The sequence below is a fragment of the Podarcis pityusensis genome, assembly GCF_964106645.2.
Source record: "Podarcis pityusensis genome assembly, chromosome: 7".
Lineage (NCBI taxonomy): Eukaryota > Metazoa > Chordata > Lepidosauria > Squamata > Lacertidae > Podarcis > Podarcis pityusensis.
In genome coordinates this window covers 51,102,064-51,127,356 of record NC_138031.1, presented here as the reverse complement: position 1 = coordinate 51,127,356, position 25,293 = coordinate 51,102,064, and the positions used below count along the sequence as shown (strand labels likewise).

Here is a 25,293-nt window from a genome sequence, read left to right as displayed (position 1 = left end):
CCCTTTCCACCAAGACGCGGCAAGAAATGCGGCTGGCCGCGAAGGACTACAAGCCCCAGAGGTACTCCGCGAGGAGCATGCGCAGCAGCGCGCTCCCCTCGCGGAGCAGCTGGGACTGCAAATGGCACGTTGCTCGTATGGGGGTCAGTGGAGGGGAGGAGAGAAGTGAGCCTAGAGCGACCGCCCGCTGCTTCGCGCCTGTGGTGGGATGTTGCTCTCTTCGAAAGGTAGCGAATTATTTTTATTAGCATTATTCCGGGGGGGGGGGCGTATGAGGGAGAGGAGTTGCTGCCACTTCTTATTTCTCTTCTTCCCGCCTTTCGTGACGTCTTGTGGGCCCAGTTTGGTGCGCGGGCTCCTCGTTGCTCTTATTTCTTCGAAAGTCCTGCGCTGGTTTTTCCAGAGGAGGAAACTCCCCTCCTTACGCTCTCCCTCCGTGAAGAGAAGGCTGCAGGGATCGGGGCGGCCGGCGTTGTTCGGCTAGCTGAGAGAAAGCTGCGTCTCCGAGGTCGCCACACCCACCAGGTGCAACGCTAAATCCCGCTCGGTATCGACCGAGGCAATGGTTAATACCTCAGTGGCTTCGCTCAATGGTCGGGCAACGACCGCAGCCCTTAAGACTGGGGGTGAAAGGTCGCCGCGTTTGGATTGCGGGCGGGCGCGGGGCAGTAAGGAGTGTATAAAACCACGCAGGGCGAAGAGAAAGCAAGGAAGGGACAGGTTTTTCCTTCTCAGGCGTGCCAACTTGAATAAAATACTGCGGGGGGTAGGTAAGCCCCGCCCCGCATAATCGATCACAAAATGTGGCGCACGCTCACTATTTGAATGGCAATGCCCCATCAACTTTGTGGGGCGGCCCCCTCAAACATTTTAATGGAGGGGGGTGCCGTAGGTATTTCGACCCCTAGGAGTTAGCTCCTATGCTTTCCCTCGTAATACAGGGACCCAGGTTCATTGAATGAAGCTGGGGATTGAGAGGTTCAGGCCGGGCGCAAGAAAGGGCTTCCTCACCGAGCGCAGAGTTAAAATGTAGATTTTTGGCGCCACAAAGGTGTGGCGGGGACCCCCAGCTGAAATTACCTGAAAGAAATGTTTCGTGACCAATTTGCGGGGTGGGTTTGGGTTGTTGTTTTGTTTGTTTGTTTGTTTGTTTGTTTGTTTAAAGGCCGGTGGTCATGATGGCTGCACGGCCACTGAATACACTGCATTATGCAGCCTATGAAAGTGTTTGTGGTATGCTTCCTCAGTGATAAAGCAAAAGAAGTCATCGGGAAGCAAAGGAGCTTTTGAATTTATCAGAAATCTTTTTTCAAGCTGTATGTTAAACAAAACAACAACAAAAAGGCCTGAAGAAGACCAAGGAGATAATGTCAGACACTCTAGGAAGCAAATGGCACTAAATGACAGGCTTCCAAACAAATGTTCATAGACTCAGAATAATGGAATCCCATCCACGCCCCCCAACTCTCATAGCTCTGCTATATATGTCATCTAGCTTTTCTTTTGCATACTGTTGTGATCACTTCAAAAATGAGTGTTGCATTTCTAGTGAATTGTTTAAAATGCTTGTGGTAGCTCTTCAGGGGGTTTTATGTAGACTGGAAAATAATTAGGCCTTATTAACCTAGTATACAGTACTTGTCAGTCTGTGGCTCTGCCATCTGATATCACCCGAAGATTGACCTTGAGTGTGTAGAAGTAACAAAAGTAACACAGCTGCAGAGGTGGACTTGTGACTGTCAATCAAAACAATTATTCGTCAGTAAAACAGCGTAGTACTCAATTCACCAAACACCTCTTCGTCTATCTGGTGTGTAGAATAAGTAAGTGAAATCAGAGGGGGAAATTTTCCTAGAGTCCAGCTCTTCCCAACCAGGTTTACAAGTGGTCATTCTCATGTCCCTGTGCATACCTTTTTCTTGTGTGAGTGAGAGACCTGACATGAATTCATGTACCTTATTATGGATTATTATGGACCATCTGAAACCTCAAATGCTGAATATTTCTATATCTGTGCTCAGTGAAGTAGGTGAAATCTCAAGGCAGCCTTGAGCACCAACTTCATTCTGGGAGTCTGGGAGGCTTCAACACTGCTTCTGAGATCTAGTTGGCCAGGGAGCCTTGTATGGGTCAGCTATATCCAGCCTATCCCCAAATCAATTTTATAAATACTGTGCACCCTGGCCTTCAGTAAATACTGTTAGCATTTTTTCTACAGTTTAGGTATTGGATGCCTTCAATAGGGTAAGCTATCTGTGTAGATCACCATCCCATCTCCAACCTGTCCTTTAATGGTTAGCTGGTTGCTATACTATGTCAAATAATCAGCTGGAACAAAGTGGGATAGCTCTGGCCTGGAGGCTTTTCCTAACTAGGTATCTCTAGTAAAAGGTAATGGTACCATCATATGCCAGATGAAAAATTTGTTCTACTGATTCTTACTTCCTTGGTTTTGAAATATGTCCTCACTTTTATGTAGATTTTCCTCTAGCTGGAAGCTGAAGAATCCTTACACCGAATCAGTAGTCTGGTCTAGCGGCTTTGGCCTTTGAAGTATCAGAAGTACAATGACTTGATCATGAGCCTAATCAAACAAGTGATAAACTTTTAAGGATAAAGGCATTGTCCCTGTGATAGACTTTCTGTTTTTAAGAGTATTGGGAAAAGGTAAGCAATTCCTTTTTCTGTGTGTGAATAACCTAGCAATATGATATTGGGGCTGAAATTTTTTTGGCTAAGAAGTGACCAGATATTTTGAGATGTTATTCTAGAAAGTTGTTGTTGTTGTTGTTGTTGTTTAGTCGTGTCCGACTCTTCATGACCCCATGGACCAGAGCACGCCAGGCACTCCTGTCTTCCGCTGCCTCCCACAGTTTGGTCAAACTCATGCTGGTAGCTTCGAGAACACTGTCCAACCATCTCGTCCTCTCTCGTCCCCTTCTCCTTGTGCCCTCCATCTTCCCCAACATCAGGGTCTTTTCCAGGGAGTCTTCTCATGAGGTGGCCAAAGTATTGGAGCCTCAGCTTCACGATCTGTCCTTCTAGTGAGCACTCAGGGCTGATTTCCTTAAGAATGGAGAGGTTTGATCTTCTTGCAGTCCATCGGACTCTCAAGAGTCTCCTACAGCACCATAATTCAAAAGCATCAAAACTTCCGCGATCAGCCTTCTTTATGGTCCAGCTCTCACTTCCATACATCACTACTGGGGAAACCATAGCTTTAACTATACGGACCTTTGTTGGCAAGGTGATGTCTCTGCTTTTTAAGATGCTGTCTAGGTTTGTCATTGCTTTTCTCCCAAGAAGCGGGCGTCTTTTAATTTCATAACTGCTGTCACCATCTGCAGTGATCATGGAGCCCAAAAAAGTAAAATCTCTCACTGCCTCCATTTTCCCCCCTTCTATTTGCCAGGAGGTGATGGGCCCAGTGGCCATGATCTTCTTTTTTTGATGTTGCGCTTCAAACCATATTGTGCACTCTCCTCTTTCACCTTCATTAAAAGGTTCTTTAATTCCTCCTCACATTCTCCCATCAAGGTTGTGTCATCTGCATATCTGAGGTTGTTGATATTTCTTCTGACAATCTTAATTCCGGCTTGGGATTCATCTAGCCCAGCCTTTCGCATGATGAATTCTGCATATAAGTTAAATAAGCAGAGAGACAATATACAGCCTTGTCGTACTCCTTTCCCAATTTTGAACCAATCAGTTGTTCCATATCCAGTTCTAACTGTAGCTTCTTGTCCCACATAAAGATTTCTCAGGAGACAGATGAGGTGATCAGGCACTCCCATTTCTTTAAGAACTTGCCATAGTTTGCTGTGGTCGACACAGTCAAATGCTTTTGCATTTGTTCTCCTCTATTTCTTTGCATTGCTCGTTTAAGAAGGCCTTCTTTTGTCTCCTTGCTATTTTTTGGAAATCTGCATTCAATTTCCTGTATCTTTCACTATCTCGCTCACATTTTGCTTGCCTTCTCTCCCCCGCTATTTGTAAGGCCTCGTTGGACAGCCACTTTGCTTTCTTGTATTTCCTTTTCATTGGGATGGTTTTCATTGCTGCCTCCTGTATAATGTTACGAGCCTCCATCCATAGTTCTTCAGGCACTCTGTCCACCAAATCTAAATCCTTAAACCTGTTGCTCACTTCCACTGTGTATTCATAAAGGATTTGATTTAGATTGTATCTTATTGGCCCAGTGGTTTTTCCTACTTTTTTCAGTTTAAGCTTGAATTTTGCTATAAGAAGCTGATGATCTGAGCCACAGTCAGCTCCAGGTCTTGTTTTTGCTGATTGTATAGAGTTTCTCCATCTTTGGCTGCAGAGAATATAATCAATCTGATTTCGATGCTGCCCATCTGGTGATGTCCATCCATGTGTAGAGTCGTCTCTTGTGTTGTTGGAAAAGAGTGTTTGTGATGACCAGCTTGTTCTCTTGACAGAACTCTATCAGCCTTTGCCCTGCTTCGTTTTGAACTCCAAGTCCAAACTTGCCAGTTGTTCCTTTTATCTCTTGATTCCCTACTTTAGCATTCCAATCCCCTATAATGAGAAGAACATCCTTCTTTGGTGTCATTTCTATAAGGTGTTGTAAGTCTTCATAGAATTGGTCGATTTCAGTTTCTTCAGCACCAGTAGTTGGTGCATAAACGTGGATTACTGTGATGTTAAAAGGTCTGCCTTGGATTCGTATTGAGATCATTCTATCATTTTTGAGATTGCATCCCAGTACAGCTTTCGCCACTTTCTTGTTGACTATGAAGGCCACTCCATTTCTTTTATGGGATTCTTGGCCACAGTAGTAGATATGATGGTCATCCGAACTGAATTCGCCCATTCCCATCCATTTTAGTTCACTGATGCCCAGGATGTCAATATTTATTCTTGCCATCTCATTTTTGACCACATCCAACTTACCAAAGTTCATGGTTCTTACATTCCAGGTTCCTATGCAATAATTTTCTTTACAGCATTGGACTTTCCTTTCACTTCCAGCCATATCCACAACTGAGCGACCTTTCGGCTTTGGCCCAGCCACTTCATCAGCTCTGAATCTACTTGTACTTGTCCTCCGCTCTTCCTCAGTAGCATGTTGGACACCTTCCGACCTGAGGGGCTCATCTTCCGGCGTCATAACTTTTATATGCCTGTTGTCTTTGTCCATGGAGTTTTCTTGGCAGGGATACTGGAGTGGCTTGCTGGTTCCTGCTCCAGGTGGATCACGTTTGGTCAAAACTCTCCACTATGACCTGTCCATCTTGGGTGGCCCTGCATGGCATAGCTCATAGCTTCTCTGAATTATTCAAGCCCCTTCGCCACGGCAAGGCAGTGATCCATGAAGGGGTGCTAGAAAGTGGTTGCTACTAATTCAGTAGTAAACTAAGGATTTAGTCACAATATTTATAGATAACGTGAATTCCCTATGGAACTTGTATTCATAATATGACTCAAAGCTCTGCAGAACAAATTAAGCTAGTTTTGAGAGAAGTTATTAACCTGTTCCAACTCTTACTTGAGATGAAAGTTTACTCAGTTTTGATTTAGCATAAATTGATACCAGACCACTAGTGGCATTATTGTATACACATACAACACTAATAAAATCATAGTTGGAATGAATCATATTCTAGTTCAATTCATGCTCAGTACAGTACCTGCGATGCAGAATGCAAATACATTCAGCTAAGGAGAGCCGCTCTTAAATTTAGCCAGTACATTAGCTCTTAGGCCTAATTTGTGTTTGAGTCACATTGTGAAACAGAGCGCTCCAGCGAGTGAGTAAGAGAGCACTTTATATTTAGCTTGGTTGTATAGGGAATAGGAAGTAAAAGAAAATTAAGGCAACTTAGCTACAGTGAATGGTATGAAAGTAACCAACATTTTTAAAATATGCTTAGAAAATGTGTGGGATGAGGATCTAAAATTTCTTTTTATTGGAATTGCTTTGCTGTTTGATCAATAGATATTCTAAGAGATATTTTTAGGAGCAGGGAATAAAGGGTAACAAAGGCTTACTGGTCAATTACAGTAAGTTTGCCACACTAGTTGTAATCTAAGGAAGGTGCAGTAGAGGGCAGACCGTAACTTCAAATCAGTCTATCTAATTCCTCATCTGAGACAACATTACTAAAGCACTGATCTTCAACCCCAATAAAATAATAAATAGAAACAAATACTTGGCCTTTTGTGACTCTTGCATGCATGTATACATACATACATATATAAGTCACAGCTGAAAACTAAAAGACCTTCCAGAACTGTGTCTCATGTAGTTGGAAAAATTATTGTGAAAGCCATGGTATATGCATAGAAAAGTTTAGGCATATATTCTGGGATCTTTAGCTCTTAAAATGTTCAAGATTTAGTAGGCAGTTGCTGCTTTTATGATTATCAAAGGTGTGTTCCTCTGAACCAAAGCCATGTCACATTACATGTTTGTACATTTATGTTACATGCATGCACACACATGAAATCATCAAGAAGCATGAACATTGTGAACCCAGAAAAGAATGGCACCACTAGGTTAGCTGCATGTTAGTGAAATCAAGTCTGATTAAGGAGGCAGGCAGTTAAAATTGACCTGGAAAATTGGATTTCTGGAGCAGCCATATTCTTGACGGTTAAATGAGTGGGTTGTGAAGATAGAGTGGCCTTGGACCACACTTGCAAATTAGCCACTTGCTTGTGGTAAACTAAAAGTGCATTCAGGCAACTGAGTGTCTAGAATGGAAAATTCTGTCAACAACTTAGGACTCAGTTTTCTAAAATCTCAGTTCAGTTTTTAAGTTCTTTACATTACAGAATGAGTGACAACCTAATTTCCAGCTGTGTTTCCTTGCCATAAACCCATGCACCACCTCACCAATAGCAAGCACCCCCTGTCTTTCCACCCACAGCCCTGCCTGTGGTAGTTTTTTCATACCCCATTCTAGTTATTTCATTCTCCATGCTCTAGGAGAGAATCAGAATTTACTTTGACTTTTGCAAAAAGCACTTCAGTATCTCAATTCTGCTTCATACAGAAACCCTATATAGCACAATTCAAAACTGCATTCAAAAAACGATGGTGAAGTCTTTGCTTGTTTTATTCCTTTTTTATTTACTGGTGCAGGGTTCATTACGTCACAAATTCTTGTTCTGTGACAAGTTCCCCAGGCTTATAGCTTGTTAAATGAAGTTCAAATTCCACTTGTGAAGAAGGTTTGAAACAAGTTATAAGCCTGGGGAACTTGTCGTGGAGCAAGGGGAAGTCGTGAAGTAACGGACCCCGCACCTGCAAATAAACAAGGAATCAATCAAGCAAAGACGTCATGTTTTTTTGAATGCAGTTTTGAATTGTGTTCAATAATACTTCATCCCCCCCCCCCCTTTGTATCATTTCGTACAAAAACCCAACAGGAAAAGAACAACTCTTGTCTTTTTCCTCTGTGGAGGAAAGAAGCAGTAGATGTTTCTCTTCCTGTTTAGTTTTAGCATGAGGTGGTCCTGGCACGTTCCCCAAAAATCTTCCTACAGGCAATGTCCTTCCTGTACTCTGTAGAGGCAAAGAGAGGTGGCTTCTATCCTGCAAGCTGAGCTTTTTACAGAAAACTCCTTCAATGTCTATCTACAGCTTCTTGTAAAAACCCAACAGGGAGAGAACCAAGGGGACAAAGGTGTAGTTTCTTTCCTTTCCTGACAGGTTTTTGCAGGAGCCTGCAGCAAAGCATTGCTTTTGATTTCTGCAAAAGCCCTACTCTCAGGAGAGCAACAACCTTCCTTTCACCTATCCACCCAATTGGAAGGGAGGAATAGTTGGACTGTGTAGAATGTTAGCATTACAAAGTGCTGTTTGTACCTTTTGCAGAAACACATGGTGGCAATGGGCTTCGCTTGTAAACACAGCCAAAATTTGCAGGCTGATGAATAATTGTACTAATATTAATTCTCCTCTTTTGAGCAAAGTTTTTACCATTGTGGTATAACAATGTAACAGTTGATTTCAGTGTATTACAGTAGCCTACAATGTATTTGTTATTAATTTTAACAGTTTTCCTGTCAACGTTTCTTAGGAGCTGTATATAACAGTATCTTCAATATGCTGTTGCCATCAACCAAAATGCAGAAACCATTTCAGCTGGTGTACAGGACATATTGGATGCCTTATCGCAGCTGTATCTTTCCATTCTTAAAAGGAAAAGCCTCCTTGCTTAATACTAGACAGAAAATGGTTTCCTTGGCGTTGAGCTCCCAGCACCAGTGTCTACATGCATCTGCTGCTGTTTGTGTTTCCAAAGAAAGGCAATTCTTGGCCATGGCATCATCCCAGCTAGAAGACCATCGCAATAAAGAACTGGAAAGAGAAATTCATACCAAACCATCTGGTAACTTAGCCCAGAAAGACTCTGTAGAACCAAATTCTGTAGAGCTTGATCCCTTACAAGACAAATCTATTAGTCTCGTGCAGAGATTCAAGAGAACTTTTAAACAGTATGGCAAAGTTATGATTCCAGTGCATCTTTTGACTTCCAGCATATGGTTTGGAATTTTTTACTATGCAGCTTTAAAGTAAGTGATGAACTCATAATCACTATATTTATTAGTCTTAGGCAAATCTTTATAGTAATGCTCCCAATCACTTATGCAGTGTGTGAGATATACACACACATATGCGCACGCAACCTTCCATTACAGATATTATTAAAACCCCAAGTTCTAAAAGCATATGTAGAATGTAATGGTCTATTCCAGTAATCTTCCATCCAATTTCTTAATTTTTATCATGCATTTTGTATGGTGGTCACCCAACTTGGATTAGGCTGCAACTCAGGTATGTGTCCCATATCACCAGTTGAGGACAAGATATTCTGTTGCACATAACATTCCAATATTTTAAAGAGTATGTATGTGTAGATCACTATTGCTTGTATTGCAGGTGCACAATTTTCCTTCCAAAATGATGGAACTACCTGGGAAAGTAGAAGTTTTCTCTGTGTCATATTTTTGAAGTATTTTTCTTTTTCTACATTTTCTGTTCATTGTGAAGTCATGTACATTGCCGCTCTTGTTATCTGGTACCTGGTTATAGAGCTCTGTACCTTGCACTTTGATTTCAATATCAGAGATGAACTGAGCTTATAGATCATTCATATAGAAGTCCACTCCTGGTTTGCTTTCTTCATTTCAAAAACATAATTTAGGTGACAGAAGTCATTTTGATATTGCTATTGTTAAACAACTAAGTCTAAACCCTTGAATATTCTATTGAAAATCAACCAGAAATCTGACAGTTGATCTTGATCCTCTGGTTTAAAGTATTACAACTGGGAATATCTTCTGAATGATCTCTCTTGACATTTTCCTCTTCATTGGCCATTAATGCTTGAATCTGCACTTTATACTGGTGCAATAAAAGTGTGATTGATTGCAATACAGTAAGCCCTCAACTTACGCAGGAGTTACTTTCTGAGCATTGCGCCTGAAGCCAAAATTGGTTACAGTCAAAACCCATAGAGTGCAATAGTGGGTGAGATTGCCCCCAACATGTCTGCCCCCTTTTATTTTTTATTGTTCAAGTGCATAAATCTGAATGAGTGTTCAGTTAAATGTGCATAGGTTTCAAGTGTACTGTATTTATTGTTAAATATAAAAATATTTTATTCTGCAGTCTTGTCAGAATAAATGTTTATAAGGTTGTTAGCACTTTATTCATTTTAATCTCTTTCTTTCACAGAGGAATAAATGTTGTTCCTTTCCTCGAATTCATAGGGTTGCCTGAAAGCATTGTAAATATTCTAAAGCATTCTCAGAGTGGTAACGCATTAACTGCCTATGCAATGTATAAGGTAAGTACTTGCAAAGATTTCTTAATTTCATCTGCAACGTTGTCCATAAAAATATTGATCATGTAATCATATAATGAAGGGGCTACAGCCCACTGATTAACCCTGCAGTCTGTTATGACCAAGGCTGTGAACTTCTGAAATAAAAGTCACAGCTGTGAATAAATTTATTCAAAGTAGATCTTGCCACAAGAGCTCAGGGTAGGTAACAATCCTGTGGTTATGAAGAAGACAGATTCCAAGTCAACATTTTGGCAAAGGAAGGGAACAATTGGAAATACTATTTACAGGGCATCATGAGAGATTTAAATGTGGACATAAAGCATTTTAAGAGTTGTACGTATGAAATAAGTGGGTATTTTTCAGTTTTCTGTAAACTGTACGTAATTTAGCTGAAGAACACCTTACTTTACCTGCTATTTTCTCTCTAAGTCCATCCTCTCTAGCAAAACGTGGTGTAAAATTTGACTCTTCACCATTGTCAAACACTTGTGTCACAGTAAGGAACGAAAGACCTCTCAGTTGTTGACGCAAGTGGGTTTAGGCAATTATGGGATATTCTCTGCTTTGCTGTGTTGCTCCAGGAACCTTATTTACACTAACTTGTAATTCCAGACTTGCAAAAAAGCCAGTCATTTTGTTGTCCTTTAAGCTGCTAGCTATTTCCCCACTCTTGGCTGTGCTTTTTCATTTCCTGTCACCTTATTATAATGAAGAAAGCCTGTTGAACAGCAAAGTTGCTTGGCTGATTTTACATGTGCTTATTTATCTCTGTGTGTCCCTGCATGAAAGTGCTTTCGTTTATCATCAGTGCAGCCAGGGATAAGGAACTTCCAGATGCTCAACTCTCTAAGTTGCGTCTTTCCTGACCATTGGCCATGTTGGTTTGGGCTGATGGGAGTTGTAGTAGTTCTGGAGGACCACATATTTTCCTTTCTGAGTAAGGCCATGTGTGTTCTTCCTTCCTCTCCTCAGAATTAGATCCTGTAAGTTCTGGAGGCAGTAGAAGATCAGTCCTTCCATTAGTGTGTCACCATGAAAATACAATGCAGCACTAATCGTGTTGGTTTGTCCTTTTTGCATTTATCTGTAAGACCAGTTGAATGCATTAAGAGGAGTACTTGTGAACCAATGAGACACTAGCTTAAACCATGATATTGGTGAACTTTTGAGTGGCAAGGCACTTCCTCCATTTCCCATATGTGAAATGGGAATAATAATGTCGTACCTTGGCGGATTTGTTCTGAGAATGAGCAAGATGAAAGTGCTAGATACATGGTATCAGTATTAAGTAGGGAGTTGTTCTCCCACTGATTCACATGTCTTAGATATTTCTCTTGTCTGTTCAATGTGAGTCTGACTTGTGTTCTCAGTTGCTAAGGAGACTATAATTGATTAGATTTTTTTTCTTTTCTTTCTATTGGAGGCCCTACTGCTATTAAAATGAATATGACCAAGTCCAGTAAGAATGAGATCTAAAAATCCCACTACTTCTTTCACACCCAAGAGTTTAGGTTTTAATCTCTTTTGTTGCTGTTTTTCATGAAGTGATTTTAAGATGCATCTAAGGATACAATACAAAGGGTGAAGATCTAACCCTAGATCTGTTGAAATGAGAGATGTGGCAGATCGCTGGTTTAGCCAGCAGGCTCTGTGCTCAGCCTGGTTATGCCAGCATAAGTCCCCAATCATTAATCCTGGCTTAGTGCCGAGCCCAGACTGACATAAACCTTGGAAAATGGGCAGGGAGGTGAGACCAGGGAGAGTGAACTTAATGCAGGATCCTAACTCTATTCTGTTTGCTCATGTAACCTGGCAACGTGGTGGAATTTATGCTTGTTTCCCCTCTGCTGGTCTTAGGCTGGTTTAACCAGCAGTAGCCTTGCTCCTGAATGGATCTCGCTTCCCATACGTAGGACTAAGGCAGGAATTGCCACTTTTTTCAGAATTGAAGAACAATATTGGAAATTATTTTACCTTCTCAAAAAGAATAAATGTGGGATTTTTTGTCTTTTAGTTTTTGTTCTCTCAATTTGAATTTTAACAACAGCTTTGTTTTGCTGCATGGATACTGAATTGCTTTAATTGCTTTCCTCTCTCAATAGAATTTGCTGTGCTCTGTCTTAATGCTTTTTATTTTTCTTTCACCTGCATTTCTCACGTCGTGCCACTGGCTAGCCTTTTATTAAGATCTCTGAGCTTTAATTCTACTGCCAGGTGCTAAATATTTTCCAATAAGACACTATCAAGTAAAGTGAGAGCTTTTTCTGATGCAAGAGGCAGAAAGCATTTATAAGTAGATACAAAACTGCCAAACCATCAGCTTTCATTGAAGTAGGAATTAGTATATGTCCTCCCACTTATTTCCTGATGATATGTCATTATGTGGAACTCAAAACTGGGAACAAAGATTTGGGTGGGAGTAAAGAGCGAGCACACAGGGTACAAGATCAGAAAGGACAATCAAAAGCATATAAAGGTCTTGTTTAGTCCTTACATAGATAACATCATCTTCATGCTTTGAAAATGTATTCTTTCAAAAAGCTTCACACTCCACTGAAGTCACTCTTCAAGATTAAACCTGTACAGTCGTACCTCGGCTCCTGAATGCCTTGGGAGTCGAATGTTTCGGCTCCCAAACAATCGAAAACCAGAAGTGATTGTTCCAGTTTTGAACATTCTTTTGGAAGCCAAACATCTGATGGTGCTTCCATGGCTTCATAATGGCTGCAGGAGGTTCCTGCAGCCAATCAGAAACCGTACTTTGGAAGTCGAACGTTTCGGAAGTCGAACGGACTTCTGGAACGGATTCTATTCAACCTCCAAGGTACGACTTTATTGCATCGCCACACTATAGCATAGCTAACTTTCAAAGCAAGATTCCATTTTTTCTTACTTAAGCAGGGCTTTGCAACTGTTAACCTTCAGAAACTTTAAGAAAAGCACAGTAATGCAGACAGAACTTAATGAGCTTAGTAACCTTTGTGACATATCTTCTGGATATTACCAGTCATTTATTGTCCATCATCTCAAGTATATAATACTGGAGAATTCATCCTTTTGCTGTAGAAGGCTGCAGTCATAAGTCCTTCAAGCAGACATACGATTGGACGCTAAATAACTTTGCACAGGACTAAGAAAGTTTATTTCTGCAAATTCTGAAGCAAGCTGACCTGTTCAACAATATCTGGCCTGATGTGCAGATGGGAAATTAACCTTTGGATTTTACATGTCTCTAAATATTGTAATACGGTTCTCAGCTGAGAAAATATATTTAAATGCATATTTTAGGATGAAATGGATTTAGGAAACAAACACACTGAAATAAAAGCATGTTTACAATTTTTTTTATCAGAATAAGTATTTAAATATTAATTTTCATGCAGGTTTTTAAAGTTGCAGATGTATGCTGAAACAGGACAGGATAGACTTCTCAATGAGCACATGCAAAATTGAAGTGAGACAGAAATAGACTGATCAGTCCCTAAACAACTTCAGTTAGTAACGTCTAGAGGATGTGGCAGAAGGTTAATAAGCCCACAATATATGTCTGATTTATTGCCCTCTCCTTAAAATACCTACCATAACAGAGTAATGCAGCATTGTTTCAATAAGGAATGAAAAGGTACCCTGACCACTGTCTAGCCTTCATATGCGCATGTTATCCTAAAGATACTTCAACCTAATTGTCAGTTTGTTTGATATTGAATAGCTGCTGCCTTACCATGTAAAGCTTGTTGTGACTTGCACACTAATCCTATTTCCTAGTGCTTCACTTCTAAAGGATCAGGTTTAAGAGTCTGGAGGGGGCATGATCTAACTATATTGTTGCTAGCAACCATTGCTAGTTCAGCAGCATCCTCACTGCTGCTGCTGCTGCTGCTGCTGCTGCTGCAGTATTTGTCAGCTCCTGTCAGGCAGCGATACTTACTTATACAAGGGAAGATATAAAAAGACCGCCCCATACCTCGTGTTCATTTAGCAACTGGAAGGTATACTGAAGCTTGGGAAAACTCGCACATATCTTTTCAGAAAGTAGGAAACTGGGATGGCAGGGAGAGTTTTCCTGCCAGGGTAAGGATGATGCTTAACTTAAGAGGTACAAGTAGTTTTTGTGCTGCTGCAGCTAACAATGATAGACCTGTCAGGAATTTTGCCTGGTAAGAGGAATTTGCCGTTGAAGTTATACATGTATGTGTATTTCCCTCCCTCTTACTGACAAGATTGCAACTCCGGCCAGATACACAGTGACTTTAGGAGGGACATCTATCACTGTAAAGTACCTTCGTAAGCAAGGCTACATGTCCACACCACCTCTAGTCAAGGACTACATTCAAGATCGAATGGAAGAAACGAAAGAGCGACTATCGGGGAAAATGGAGGAAACCAGAGACATGATTAGTGGCAAAATGGAAGAAACAAAAGAGAGGCTGACTGGGAAGATGGAAGAAACAAAAGAGAGGATAACAGAAAAGATACAAGAAACAAAAGATAAGGTTTCATTTATAAAAAAGAAAGAATAGGGAAATTGGCGGCAAAACCAAAGCATTTGTAACTCTTTAGCAAATGTGGAATGTATACACTTGCTGCTTTTTGTTTCTGCTTGTTTTAGATGTTTTGGGCTGATTAGAAAGTGCCAGTGATTTGAAAACTAAAACAATAACATCTAAGGCTCACACCCAACTTTAGAAAATTATTGCAATATTTTCAAGTGTTAAGATTTGGGACCATAGCTAGGTCCCAAAGTGGGGTTCTGTGGTCTGCCTAATTATGACCAACAGTCTTGTCTGGATCTTTGCGGAGAAAGAACAAAGTTATCTACACATCTGATTTGAGCTGACCTATTTGTCACTGTTAAGTGTCTTGGAAGCAATGTATGAGAATGTTTGGGTCATGTACACAAACGTATTTTGGAGATGGTGTCAATATTTGTAAATCATTTAATCATAATATTCTTAAAAGATCAGGTAATTATAAAATATATATTACTGCTATATTCTTATAAACAGTTTACTGAATGGTGTATGAGAGAGAGACTGCAAAATGATACTAAACTTAATTGTATATTTCAAATGTGCAATTGGATTGATTATTCCACGGTTAAACTAAAAATGTCATGCCATCATTAAAAGTTTTGAAAATGGAGAAGATAAACCTACCTCTGCATATGAATAGTCATTTACATTTTCATCATTGTGTTTAGAGTAAAGACTGATAGATGCTGCTGCCTTTTACATTGAAGAATCCTAGAAAGAAAGAAGTTTTTGGTTTTTTATTGAGGGTATTGATGAGGAGTGTAGAAATTTTAAATTCGAATAATGGTTTAAACAAATTAAGTTTTTAATCAGAACCGAGAGCTTGTGGAGCCAACAACATGAAAAAGGAATATGATAGGGGTGGGGGAAGGGGGGAGTCCCAGAAAGTGGATATATGAAAAAAAGGATCTGAATGTATTTTAATTTTTACTTTCTGTATTTTTGAAAATTTTAATAAATATTATGAAGAATCCTAGAAAATTTCCACAAAACTTCAGCATTACTATACTGTTGAGTACTGTGGAGTAATCTAAAATTTACAGGTGTGATTCTTATGATTCCCATGTTGTTGTCATTTTCTATGGGTGGTAGACAGTTAAGTTTTACTCAGAGTAGACCCATTGAAATTAATGGCCCTGGCTTAGCCTTGTTCATTGGTTTAAGTGGGTCATCTCTGAGTATATCTTCATTGAATGCCATCCAAAGTTACCTGTTCTGTCTGAAGCATAACATGGCATTTCAGTTCTCCTATGGTTTTGTTTTTTAAAGCGCTTATAAGCTGGAATATAAAGGAGTACTGCATTGGAGTGGGAGATCCAGAAACTCATGGTGCACCCTTTCAACCTCTTGTGTATGTATACCACTGTTTGTGCTGTGACTGGTGGAAAAAGGAGCCAGTGATAGGAGGATTGCACCCAAAGCAGGAAACATTTTTTGCAATCTGGTTACCTTTAAGCTATATGAAGGAAGATATGTATTTATCCGTCTATTTCTAGACTTGCTTCTTTTATTTCTGTCAAGTTACCAGAAAGCATCTGTAGAATTAACTTCATAAAGGCCCTTTTTCAGGGACATTGTGAGAGATGCTGCGAGATTGATGGCAGTCCAGGAGGCATCTGCAAAGTCCATTGCCAAAATGTGCTCTGACTACTTTTTCATGCTACTGATTTAAGGAATTGTTTTCTTTAATGCTTTCAGGTATAAGAGGGAAGCGCTTACCAACAAACCATCTTGTGCAGAGCAATTAAGACTTTTGAGAGTTACACTATTACAGGGTGAGTCCTTTAAAAGATGCCCCGTGGATACAGAGTACCCATGTTCCACGGGACCTCTTTTAAAAGACTCACCCTGTATAAGAGTTCAAAGACAGTATTCTACAATGGTATAAATTGCTCCCCTCTTTACATGGTCAGTTTTCAGTGGTGAGGCTGAACTTACTGCGACTTGTGTGTCCTAGACTGAGTTTGTTGAATCCATCTTCCAAGTGCTCACCATGCCTTTTTTCTTCCAAGGTATGTTTCCTTTGGTCCCAATTGTGCAGGATGAGCACCACTCGACACTACATGTTCATCCTGGCATTACTGTATTAGTTCAACTGAACTATCCAAAATACCCCTGATATGAATTTTTCTCCTTTCTCTCATCACATGGAAGATTCCAGTGTCATTCTGGCAGCTGGCAATGAGGATTTTCTGTGTACATCAGGAAGAAAAATATGTGATAAAATAGGTAGTTGTATCCACCACCAGGTGGAATGCTCTTATAAGCATGCTTTGTGAATGGGACTGGATGCATGAGAGAGAAGACATTGCAGTTGGCTTTTTGTCTTCCCTTTGTCTTTCTTGTATATTTTAATTGAGTGAAAAGATTTTGGGAGAAAATGGCTATGGATAAAATATTCAAAAAGGTGGAGGTCAATATGGCATTAACATTTACCACGCCAATTTTAAATTGCTTTAACTGCAGGTGTCAAACTGGGACCTCCCCTGTTGCAGAGATTTGAATCAGCAGCCATTTTCACAAAGTTTCTTAGCATATGTAATAAAGCTGAAAATAACAAAAGCAACATGAAAGCAAGGCACGTGGCCAGCATCGGGAGACGCAGGGAACTGTGACCATGGTTGTGCCCCTATACATTTGGGTCAAAAATAAGCAGCCCTAATGTTAGTCTGAATTCAAAGTGGGCACCTGCTTATTAATGAGATGTGGTTTACCTGGCCTTGGACCCTGGTATGTATTGGTTTGCTTTTTCCAAGGTAGATGTGCGGATCTTGCTAGAGGAAAGCCCCAAAGGTTGATACTTAGAACAGCATACTTCAGAAAGCAGCACTGAGGTCATGAGGTCATCACAGCGTGCAAGGACAGCGTAGTCAAAAATGAGAGCCATGGCTGGAAGTGAAGTACCACCTTGGCCTTAAGCGCAATATTTATTTTATTTTTCCACAAAGAGCATGTTGGAGAGTTATGCTGTCGGATGTCAATTGCATGGATGTTAGCTTTCACCCTAGTACAGAGCTCGCCACTTTTACCTTTGCGTATATAATACACATAAAATAGTACAGGGGGAAATAGATTTCTAGGCTGCAGTCCTCTATTTCTGAACGACTTTCCCTTGCTTGTCTCTGTACTTTTAAGCCAAGTTTAAAAGAATATATTCTGGTTTAATGTCAGTCTATTTAAAATGAAACAATTCCATCCTCTTTCTTGAAATAAAATTTGTGTTTTGTTGTAGTGATAACACCTAGGGCTTAAAAATAATATTGGGGTGGGATGTCATGCTGGTGTAAATGGAAGCAGTATCTGCATGCTGCTGCTGGACTTGATCATTCATTTCAGTGTGACTTTCCCTGGCTCTCTGCGCCAGCCACACTGAAAGAAGATGGCAAAGCCACAATATTTGGTGAAATGTTCTGTTTCATCCACTATCCAATTTATTCCTTGACAAGTTTGCCTTTTTCTTATATCCACTGTAGATGGATCTTGCTGGAATAAATTTTGCAAAGTACCATTATTAAAGTACTCATGGCACATCATTACTGTCTGTGGGTTCTTCTTGTGTCACTGGCTGAGAGGATCTGTAAGTTATAACTCCCTTTCACCGTCCTCCAATATGCTTTCAACATTATGCTGATATAGATATAAGTTGTGTGTAGTGTATGATTTTGAAAAGCAATTATCTTTTAAATGATTTTTTTCATAACTTTTGTATCCTTACTGTGGAAATAATTGTGCTGAGACTTTTGCTTGGAGTTTGCAGAGATGCTATTCTAATTTTCCCTAAGTGCTAATGATACTCTTCTGAAAAATAAACTTTTGCTTGTGAAATGGTTGTAATATTAAATTGCATCACAACCATTCTCCACTTGCTCCCTAATAACTAGTTTGCTGTTACAAATTTTCCTTTGAACTGTTTTCTTTACCACCGTAATTATCTTTGTGACTCCCATCCAAAAGAGAAAACAGACAAATGGAGAAAGCTCCACTGGACCCAAGCCATTTGCTTCAAACACCTTGTGGCCTCATGTATTCTATATGAATTACATGATTCAATATGGGGGGAGGGAACTTGCTTCATAGCAAGAGCGCCAAACATCATGGCTTTTCATTCATTCTTTGGTGAAAGGGTTCTGTTTTAATACTTCAGTTAAGCCCAAATCCATAATATTTCCCTCCAAATAACTGGTACTAATTCCAACAAATTTCTCCAGAAAAGTATGGATCAGACTGTGCTATGTTATCTTCTTAGTTGAATCAAAACATTCTGCATAAAACGTAATGTGAAGGCATCTTTAGTGAAATAAATTTCTCAGCTGCTGGTGCCAGCAGTGATTCAACTGAAGACAGCATTATCAAGACTTGTTTTGTACAAATATAATGAAGTGTTTCCTGGCATATACCAAAGTACAAGTTCAACTAGCAGATCAATCCTAAGGTGGTAGGGGCTGGTGTAGCAGCAGACTTCTTTTTTCACGTAGAGAGTAGGACACCTGCAGGATCCAACAGTCCTTCAGCCATCTTTTCTTGGAGCCTAGTCTTGTTCCTTTAATTTCTTAAGCAAAATATTATAAATAAAGTACTTTTTAGATGCAGAAAGTTTTTGTCACCATTTTTAGAATAAGTATTAAAACAGCATGAGACACTTTGGTATTTCAGCACTACTAGGTTGTCAAGTTTCTGTCTAACATAACTGTTATGAACAAACAAGCTTTTTAATAGGAGTATTTTACTTAAAAGGTTTCAGACTTTGGAAATGGTCAGATGTAAAGATCTCTCTGGGCAAGTTTCCATAAGTACACTGGTCTGAGGCTTAAACATCACATGATAGCAATTGCAGAAATGCTTCCTCTGCCATTTTTATATGATCAAGGGTCTGGAAACCAAGCCTTATGAGATGCTTGATTGCATCTCTCATCTTGTTTCAGCCTGATGGAGATCCAGTCAACTTTCTATTACTGCACCTCGTGTGTGAATTAGCATTTTCATAAATCCAGGGCTAGTTTGGGTTTAAAATCGAAGCTTCTGTGCTTTGCAATACAACATCTGCTTAGAACTGGAACCTGAACAAGGCCCACAAAGTCAATAATTTATTCATCCATCACAGCCTATCCAGGTCACTCCCTGTGTCCCTAGAGTACCTGGGAATTCCAACAGCCATGTTTACTTGACATCTGATTTTATTTTAGCTTGGAAGCTACATCTCATGAACTTGCTGCATGTCTCGCTGAAACAAGATGCTAGATAATGTGTGCACAGAATCTGCATGCAACAGACTCCCAGGTAACCTGATTTCATATTGGCATAGCCTTTGTGTTTTTTCCTCCTTTCTATGACTTTTCTGTCAGGTTTGTTTAATGCTCTGGTCTTCTGGTTATGTGTGATCCCTTTGGGTGGTTTGCTTAATAAAAATCAAGCTCTATCCTTCTGGATAAATCGTTTACTGTCACCCATAATAATAATTACAGAATCTTAATTACCTCTAGCAATTATGTGGCTAGTCTGATGAGGACAATTCTGTAAGTAGAAAGAACACATCTTGATTGTATAAGCCTGCAAGCAAGCCTGTAACATTGAGTTTGTTTCCCAGCCTGATTAATTGATGAGACAATCACAGGCGACTCTGTGCATTAATATAAACTTGGTTTGTTGCTTTTAAAGGGAATTGTCAGCTTTTTAAAAAAAGAAAAGAGAAAACATACAGTATAGTGGTAGATTTTTATTAAGGGGATGTATTTGGACATGCAAATGTGACTAGAATAATAATAGGTAATGGAGAATTTGTCCACCACAATGTAAGTAATGCAAGGTACACAAAAGGAGAAGTCAGCAGCTTTTCATTACTGATAACTATTCTCTAATGACTGTAGGATTGACTATAGCCAGGGTTAACACTGGTGTGTGTGTGTGTGTGCGCGCGTGTGTGTCTTTTAAGGTGATGTCTTGGTTATATCAAGCAGTACCTTGGGGTAGGGGTAGCATTAGAGCAGGAATTGCCATGTTGAGACTTGTAGTCCAACATTAACTGGTGGGTGCCCACATTAGCCATTCCTGCTTTCATATATTAAGGTCTAGAGAGTAGAGGATATAGATGAGAAAGAATAACAAATCTGTTATACATTCAAAAGGAAAGAAACTAAATAAATAGAAGGCCAAACGTCAGTGGTGGACCAGAAGGCATTGTACAGATACTAGATAGATTATAATGGTGCTTATCAGCTATATTTCCATTTTTAAGAATAAATTTACAAGCATTTAACATTTAACAATAATTTGACTTAGTAAATTTGGAATTGATTAGAGTTGTTGATTAACTCCAATCACCATTGGGAGAACATCCCATCCCCAACCTCTGTTATGCAGGCCATAAATTCTCAGACGTTTGAACGTCTTTCCACATGGGACATCTTGAGTTTCCATGGAGGAACAGCTTCATGACATCCCTAGTTGCAGATGCCCCTTCCCTGCACGGAAAGGGCCGTAGAGCATCAACTTTACATGCAGAAGGTTGCAGGTTCAGTCCCAGGCTTCTACGGGTAGGGCTGAAACGTCTCCTGGAGAGCCACTACTAGTCAGACTAGACAACACTGAGGTTGCTGGAGGTGGTGGCGGCTACTAGCCATGTTGGCTATGCTCTGCTTCCACAGTTGGAGGCAGTCATGCTGAAAGCCAGTTGCTGGAAAACATGGGAGGGGAGAGTGCTTTTCTGCTCTGATATTGCTTGTAGATTCCCCACAGGCATCTGGTTGGCCACAGTGAGAACAGGATGCTGGACTAGATGGCTTGAGCCAGCAGGCTCTTCTATATATGTTATGTATCCTGTTAGGTGTTTGTTGGAAGATCCTTTGAATACCTTGCTCTTTTGTAATCTGGCAGTGGGTTGATGCTTTGGTCTAGGTGCTAGTGCAGGCATCCCCAACCTTCAGCCCTCCAGATGTTTTGGACTACAATTCCCATCATCCCTGACCACTGGTCCTGTTAGCTAGGGATCATGGGAGTTGTAGGCCAAAACATCTGGAGTGTCATTGGGTATGCCTGTGCTAGTGCTATCTGATATTAGTTTAGCTAGCAAGGAGGCTGGAGAATTTTTAGCCATGTCATTCACATTTAGAAATTCTCGCCCCAGAGCATTTCATTCCATACTGGCTTTCAGAAAATTTGTGAACAAAGAAACCTTTCGTATGGGTGTGCACTTGGATATTGATCATTGTCTTGCAATAGGTTGTGGTGGTTTTTTAGCCTGCCGTGGTGTTCTAACAATTAGACAGCTATGGTTGTTGTATGGCTTCTGGTTTTATTGATGTGTTTAACTGGCTGGTTTATTGATTGTTGTAATGCCATGTTTGCTACCATAAGGGCACATTTTGGAGCCACGTATGGGCTATAAATTTCAAACATGAATAAATAAAGATAAATCAGCCCGACCTTAAGAATTACTAGCCTCAAGCATAGGAACTTGTAGGCGCCAGCTATGAGACCTGCTCCACAGACTGTGTCTTAAGAAAAGCACCAACAGCTAGAAGTGGGTACCCCATGACAATGCAGTAAGGGGTGTGGAGAGGAAGGTGCAAGTAGAAGACCATGCTCAAGTGCTTTATGCTTTTGAGGAGGACTTAGCAGATTTGAAGCCTTGTTGCTGCTGCTCCTACAATGTGCATCAGCCAGAGCATTAAAGCTGCCACAATAAGTGAGGTTTACTTTCCAATTGGTAAATGGGCTGCAATAAGATTTTGACTTTGAAAAGCGCACATATCCCAGTTGGCAACCCAGTTGGCAACTAAAGGGCTTGATTTTAAAAATTATGTAATCCCATTCATGCCAATGAGCTCAAATCACATTAAATCCAAATCCCCTGCCTTAACTGAAGTGTCGATTGGTCCTAGCTACTTCAGTGACAACTAAATAGCCTTAAATCTGAGTACTTTGATTTAATTAGGTTGGGAATCCCATGAGAGACACTTATTTTGCTGGACCCATTTTCTGGTTATCAAACAAGAGAACAACAGAATGACCATTCCCTGGGCACTTTGAGGATGACTTGTTAAAGAGAGATATATTTATTTCTTAAGACTTTTGGAATCGCATTGTTATCCATGCTGAGCAGTGGCGCAGTGTGCCCTGATCCTCAGTCTCTGAAGCATTTCAAGCCTGGGAATGTCACATTTACCATGAACGGATAGGGGAAGGATGTACAAACACACACAGGGTGGGGGGAAAGAATCTTTTCCGTAGTGAGAAGAATAAAACTGGTTTCTTTTCTCTTTTTTCCTTGCTAAGAGATTCCTGCTGTGTAGGGTTAAATGTAGGTCAAGCTGTCTGAGCCTTGTGTCTGCAATCTGCAGCACACTCAACACTAGATTAAATTGGGATTTTCCACTTACTCAACTGTCAATCTCCGTAATATCGGTAAAAGTTAAATTAATCAGGAGTGAGCAGGGCCTGGCTCTCAAGGGGGCTACTTGAGCTCCGGGGTGTTGCTTAGGCTTGTTGCAGGGAGGGGGAAAGATATGGTTTCTGTCACTAAGATACTGCTGTGCTCTGGCTGTTTGCCTAGAAGCTTCAGAATCTCAGAGAGAAAGAAAAAATGTGCCGTTGTTAACACAGATCAGCAGAGCTGTTGGTTTTTCTTTCTAAGCACTAATGCCACACAATTTGCATGAGAGGCCCACAAAAAAAATGTCCATTTGTGTTCTCTTGGATAAATCAGGTTGCACTGCTTTCTTACGTTTGCTTTGTCCTGTAGTGTTGACATCTCTAAACACAATAATGTAAGAACATGCCTTATGCAGAATTAAGACCATTGGTCCATCTACTTCAGTATTGCTATTATCTTTATTCCCAAAACAGCTTATTTACGAAGCCCAGTGGAAAACTGAGCTGGGGAAGGAGATTGACCCATTACAAGTAATTATACCTATATTCATTCCTCTTCTATTCCTTTCCACAAGGGCCTTGAAAAGCATCAGGGAACTCCCTGATGTATTATGAGGGGGCTTCCTCTGCTCCTTTGCAACTGACAGCAGAACAGAACTTGACTTTTCTTATGTCACCACATGTCAGATATCCTATTTAGGTTTGCGGAGACCTTTTAAAGCAGCCTAGCATAAGACTAGATTTGCTTTCTGCTGTTGTTTGCAGGGTTGGTATATTTCAGAGGAAATTACTCTGATATGTGGACCCACAGAGTAAGGTTAAGTTTGAGGTATGAGGGTTCCTTGAGGTACTGAGTGCAACTCTGCTGAATCCACTCCCCTGCCAAATATACTGTCTCCCTCTGGTAATGAGCTGCTCTAAGCCATTTTTGTATAACATACTATGAGGATGAGTTCAATGCCATATAGAAAATATTGTGCCAGTCTGGGGATTAAACTGTGGTGGAAATATGTCCTTCCCTCTTCCCATCTGAAAGTGGGAGAGGTTCAAAGAGCCAGTGTGGGATACTGGTTAAAGTGTTGGACTGGGAGCTGGGAGACAGACCCCAGTGAGCTTCATGGCTGATTTTGTCTCTTAGCCCAAGCTCTGTCCCAGAGTTGTGAGGATAAAATGGGGAGTGAGGATGCCATGTATGTCACCTTGAGTTCCTTGGAGGAAAGGGTGGGATATAAATGTAATAAGTAAAAAGTCTATGCTGAAGTTATAGAAACATTTAGGTATGTAAGATTATATACTCTGGAATATTATACAGATGCACTATACAGTGGTACCTCGGTTTACGAACTAAATCCGTTCCGGAAGTCTGTTCTTAAACTGAGGCGCGCTTTCCCTAATGAGGCCTCCCACCGCCTGTGCCCTTCCACCATTCGGCTTCCGTTCTTAAGTTCGCAAACCGGGACACTACTTCCGGTTTTGCGGAGTTTGTAAACTGAATAGTTCATAAACAGGGCTGTTCTTAAACCGAGATACCACTGTAATCCCCATTGCTAGCCAAGACCAATTGGGCTAACTGAAACTAATAACCATAATCCTTGGATTTATAAAGCAGAAAAAGCATCAAACAAAATAAAAATATGTCCTGGCCTCTTAATGGAGTGTAAATGAGGTCATTTCAGGAGATGATACAGGAAGCAGGGTTTCTTTTTAACTGCACATTTTAATTAGAACTCATTCAAAGCACAGCAGATAAAAAAAATGTGATAATGAAAAAGAAGCCTAATTAATTTTTTGTCTAAGCAGCAAAGTCTCAGAAAGAGAGCATTAGCTAGAAAAGGGATTATTTTTTAAAAAAAAAAATGATTGTATTTAATGAGAATCAATACGTTTGGGAGGCTGAAAGCGAACCCTGAACATTCTACCACATAATAGCAGACAGATACTGGATTCAACTTCCAGCAGGAAACCACCTATGGAGATGAGAGTGACCCTGTCTATAGCTGGTTGACAGGCAATGATTTCAGGAGGCACAATCAAATGGAAGCCATATTTTCAAACAAATATAATTACAGTGAAAAGCAGATTAGGAGAAAGATCAAAGCAGTCTCAGAAAAGAAGCTGTGTACATTTGACTGGTGCATTGGGGATTTGGGACCAGGGTTAAAAAAACAAACTTAGCTTTTATCTTCTTTAGTGGAATCTATAAAATGAAGCTTTGGGGGACAGGGAGAAGAAATCAACTCTCTCAAAAGTCGAAATAGAAAAATTCCTTCCTGTAGCACCTTAAAGACCAACTAAGTTAGTTCTTGGTATAAGCTTTCGTGTGCAAGCACACTTCTTCAGATACACAGTGTATCTGAAGAAGTGTGCTTGCACACGAAAGCTTATACCAAGAACTAACTTAGTTGGTCTTTAAGGTGCTACAGGAAGGAATTTTTCTATTTCGACTATGGCAGACCAACACGGCTACCCATCTGTCTCTCAAAAGTGTTGTTGGAAGATATACCCAGAGGATTCAATAAAAGTAGGTTTGGATATATTTAATTTTTATAGTAAATGAGGTTAAAACCAAT

General features: G+C 40.3%; 1 protein-coding gene and 1 long non-coding RNA gene across 4 annotated transcripts in view; both read left to right on the top strand.

Annotated features, from left to right (window-relative positions):
* Positions 1-84: 84 nt before the first annotated feature.
* FAM210A (family with sequence similarity 210 member A) lies at positions 85-14,979 on the top strand. The gene is made up of 5 exons (XM_081014293.1): positions 85-227; positions 2,480-2,667; positions 8,052-8,547; positions 9,713-9,824; positions 14,045-14,979. Exons 3-5 carry the CDS (start codon positions 8,078-8,080, stop codon positions 14,342-14,344), a joined length of 882 nt encoding a protein of 293 aa, XP_080870419.1. The 5' UTR covers positions 85-227; positions 2,480-2,667; positions 8,052-8,077; the 3' UTR covers positions 14,345-14,979.
* Positions 14,980-15,326: 347 nt separating this feature from the next.
* The window catches only part of LOC308481681, a 33,831-nt gene continuing 23,864 nt past the window's right edge, over positions 15,327-25,293 (top strand). For 2 of the 3 annotated variants that reach the window (XR_013988788.1, XR_013988789.1), the window contains exons 1-2: positions 15,327-17,933; positions 19,540-19,633. This is a non-coding gene — a long non-coding RNA (uncharacterized lncRNA). Of the gene's footprint in view, positions 17,934-19,539; positions 19,634-23,197; positions 23,255-24,914; positions 24,974-25,293 lie in introns of those variants that run through there. The other variant, XR_013988790.1, reaches the window with a different exon arrangement.